Source organism: Barbus barbus (genome assembly GCF_936440315.1).
Source record: "Barbus barbus genome assembly, chromosome: 10".
In the NCBI taxonomy this organism is placed as follows: domain Eukaryota; kingdom Metazoa; phylum Chordata; class Actinopteri; order Cypriniformes; family Cyprinidae; genus Barbus; species Barbus barbus.
Genome location: NC_136738.1, coordinates 33448992 through 33452600, shown reverse-complemented (window position 1 = coordinate 33452600; position 3609 = coordinate 33448992). Strand labels below are relative to the sequence as shown.

The 3609-nt window shown below is 45.9% G+C and overlaps 1 protein-coding gene across 1 annotated transcript in view; it reads right to left on the bottom strand.

The window, feature by feature from the left end:
- LOC306876329 (actin-related protein 3) overlaps positions 1 to 3095 on the bottom strand; it is an 11484-nt gene extending 8389 nt beyond the window's left edge. Inside the window, exons 1-3 of the mRNA XM_079427413.1 lie at positions 2918 to 3095; positions 1199 to 1254; positions 576 to 700 (exon numbers count right to left, since the gene is read on the bottom strand). Of these exons, the coding sequence (XP_079283539.1) occupies positions 576 to 700; positions 1199 to 1254; positions 2918 to 2961 (225 nt within the window). The 5' untranslated portion in view covers positions 2962 to 3095. The remainder of the gene's footprint in view (positions 1 to 575; positions 701 to 1198; positions 1255 to 2917) is intronic.
- Positions 3096 to 3609: the final 514 nt, after the last annotated feature.

The following is a 3609-nucleotide window of genomic DNA, read 5'->3' as shown; positions in this document are numbered from 1 at the left end:
CGCTCAGAGATCACAGACACGCCATCTGATGATGATGAAGGACGAGCACGAACCCTTCATCATCACGGACCGCAGGTAATCAGAGAGAGTCAGACTGAATAGCTCATCAAAACATGAAAATGTGCTGGAAATCTCCTAAAAATCAGAACATCCAGGATCAGGAGGAGTGTGTTTCTTCATCAGGTTTGTAGAAATGTGTCTCGGCAATGGATGCTCTGCAGTGAATGGGCATGTTCATTAGTTAACATCTGGAGAAGACAAAAGCTCAAACAAATCCAGCGTTAAGACGCTTTTAACTGTGGATTACTGTGATGTTTTGTTTGTTGAAACAAACTCATCCTGATCTTGGATGAACTGAGGATGAGGAGATATTCATATTTGGGTGAATCTACTTCTATAAACGAGACGCTCGTGTGATATCTCTCACACACGTTATGGCCAGAAAGGTGGTTTCTACTCTGCCAGTGAAAACACAGAGCGACACTAACCATGAGATCTGCTATGAGACAAATATATGAGCCAATCTGACCAAAGCAGTGCAGCAGAGCGTTGATTCCCCGTGACGGTTCACTCACTTTAGTGGCGTAATTGGGTTTATCGATGGCTTCGTCTCCGATGAAGAAGTCCAGGTCATCCACACCCTTCATCATCCTCCGCTGGGCCTGATCGCCCACCTTCGCCGACTCCTTGATGGCGATGCCTGACAGGAGAAAGGGATGATGGGAAGTGAGAGAGGATCAGACGGACTGACGACTGCTGTCAATCAAACAGAGGAAGTGAACACTGATACACTGACTCCAAACGAGAAGCGAGCGCTGACGAGTGAACACAGCAGATGAGGAGGATTGATTATGGGGATGTTTGTAAGACGATTCTGCATCTTTTGACCAAAGAACTTCCTTCATGATCACTAACATATACTGCTTACAGTAAATACAATCATCTGACAACAGTAGACTGAAATGGAGTAAATTATTATGATTATTTTTCCAATTAATTGTGCATATCTAATAGAGATTTAATTTAATAAGTCAGTTGTGGTTTTGTGAGGCACTTTCTAAGGCTCATGTTCGTCTCAGTGTTTCTTCAGCTTCCTGATCTGAGAACGAACCTTCACCATCTCGATCCTTACACACTCACTACAGCCGTCAAGCACCCTACAGATGTGCACTACACCCTACAGATGTGAGACACTCACATGAGGGAATGATGAACTGCGGCTCCGTGTTTCCAGCATATCCCAGTTTAGTGTACCTGGAACACAGAACACAAACATTACTGCTCATACTCACAGATTACTCTGACGCTCAGATCAGTGTTGATGATGGAAACAGAACCATAAGAGTACTGATATCAACACAAACCAAACCCTGCACAAACAATATACTGGCTTTTTCATGATGAGTATTCAGAAATCAAACACTATTCCAGCTGCTCCAGTTCCTGAAGGATCAACCTCTCACACATTCAGAACCATAATTACATTACCATAACCCAACATGTGGACCTTTGCATTGGAGAAAAATAGTATTTATTTAAGTCTCTAAACAGAAGTTGTCATATTTAGCGCACATATGGGGTCTGACAAACACACACGCTCTCTCACACACACACACACACACACGCTCTCTCACACACACACAGTCTCTCTCTCTCTCACACACACACACACACACACACACACACCCCTGCAGCCCAAGACCGGTTGCTCACTGAAGCTAAGCAGGGTTGAGCTGGTCAGTACCTGGATGGGAGACCTCCTGGGAAAACTAGGTTGCTGTTGGAAGAGGTGTTAGTGAGGCCAGCAGGGGGTGCTCACCCTGCAGTCTGTGTGGGTCCTAACGCCCCGGTATAGTGACGGGGACACTATACTGTCAAAAAAAGCACCGTCTTTCGGATGAGACGTTAAACCGAGGTCCAGACTCTCTGTGGTCATTAAAAAAATCCCATGGCACTTCTCGTAAAGAGTAGGGGTGTAACCCCGGTGTCCTGGCCAAATTCCCTCTACTGGCCCTTGTCTATCATGGCCTCCTAATAATCCCCATACACTTGATTGGCTCTATGACTCTCTCTCCTCTCCAGCTACAGGAGCTGGTGTGTGGTGAGAGCTGTGGCTGCCGTCGCATCATCCAAGTGGGTGCTGTACACTGGTGGTGGTTGAGGAGAGACCCCCCACATGATTGTAAAGAGCTTTGGGTGTACAGCAATACACAATAAAGCACTATATAAATGCATCATTCATTCATTCATTCATTCTCTCTCTCACACACACACACACACACACAGATCGAGTGCAGTGGATGTTTTGATGTGAAACTATTAGCACACTGTTGTTCTGATTAATTTAATTGAACTGAAACATCCGAAGGAATCAAAACAGAACAAACTCCTGACAAATAAAACATCATACAGAACGACTGCGGTTATAAGATGAGAAACTTCGGTTTTCCACATAGTTTAAATCGGTTTACTCGTCAACGAGCAGCATCATATTTGATCACAGGTTATGTTTATTAAAGGATTTGGAGTTTCTCTGTTTGCCCATATAAGGCCGCAGCGAGAACACGGAAGTGGAGGAAGAGGAAGCAGGTGTGCGCATGCGCAGCAGTCAAGACAACAGATTCGAGCACTTCTCTTCAAACCCTTTTAGTTTCTCATTTTCGTCATTAATATAATAAAGTAACGCGATCCGCTGCACATTAAATGTTATATGAGCGTTAAACCGGAGCGTTTCGCCGCTCCGCGTCGCGCGTCAGATTCCAGGAGCGTCGCCGCGCTCAGAAGCGCAGATAACATTAACGGAACCGGAGAACCGACGGAGGACAAGCGTTCAGCGCGAGAACGGCGTCTTTGCAGGAGCGCGCGCGTATATCGCGCCGGTTTTCCTGCGCCGCGGCTGATCGCGTGAATTACTCACCCTGTGCCACAATCCACGACGCATGCCGGTAACCGAGCGGCCATCTCGAGTGCGTTCCAGCGCCGGCGAGCTCCGGTACGAGCGATCAGTCGGTCAGTTTGTGCGCGAGGCGGAACCCGGAAGCGCCAAGGGAAGCGATTTTCCACTTCCGCATTCAAGCGCGCGCCCTAAAGCGGCCACGAGCGTCACACGGGGCGGGGCGAAGCTGCTGGTGGGCGGGGCTGCTCAAACACGTGGCTGCTCATATTACAGAACTACAGAGAATGACATGATTGTTTTGCTTATTTTCAAAGCACAAGCACACACACACACACACACGCACACGAAACAAATGTTATATGTAAAAGTATGAACGTAGATCAGTAACTAAACTCGAGAGCTTGTTGATCTGAATGTGAAAACTTGTCATATTAACATTCGTATTTGTAAGTTGATTTACACTCACAGCTCTGATCTGAAGAGCTGAATCTTTCGATTTGCACACACAGACAATAATCAAAACACCCGTGTTTTGAAGTCGAAGTTAATTGTTTTTGATTTGAAGTTGCAGATTAATAGTTACACGTGTAGAATGACATTCACATAAACAAAATGACACACACAAACGTGTATGTTGTGTTTGACAAGAATCACACTGACACAGCAAGTAGCATCAACTTGTTGTCTCACTTTACTTTTTCACTCCCCGTCCC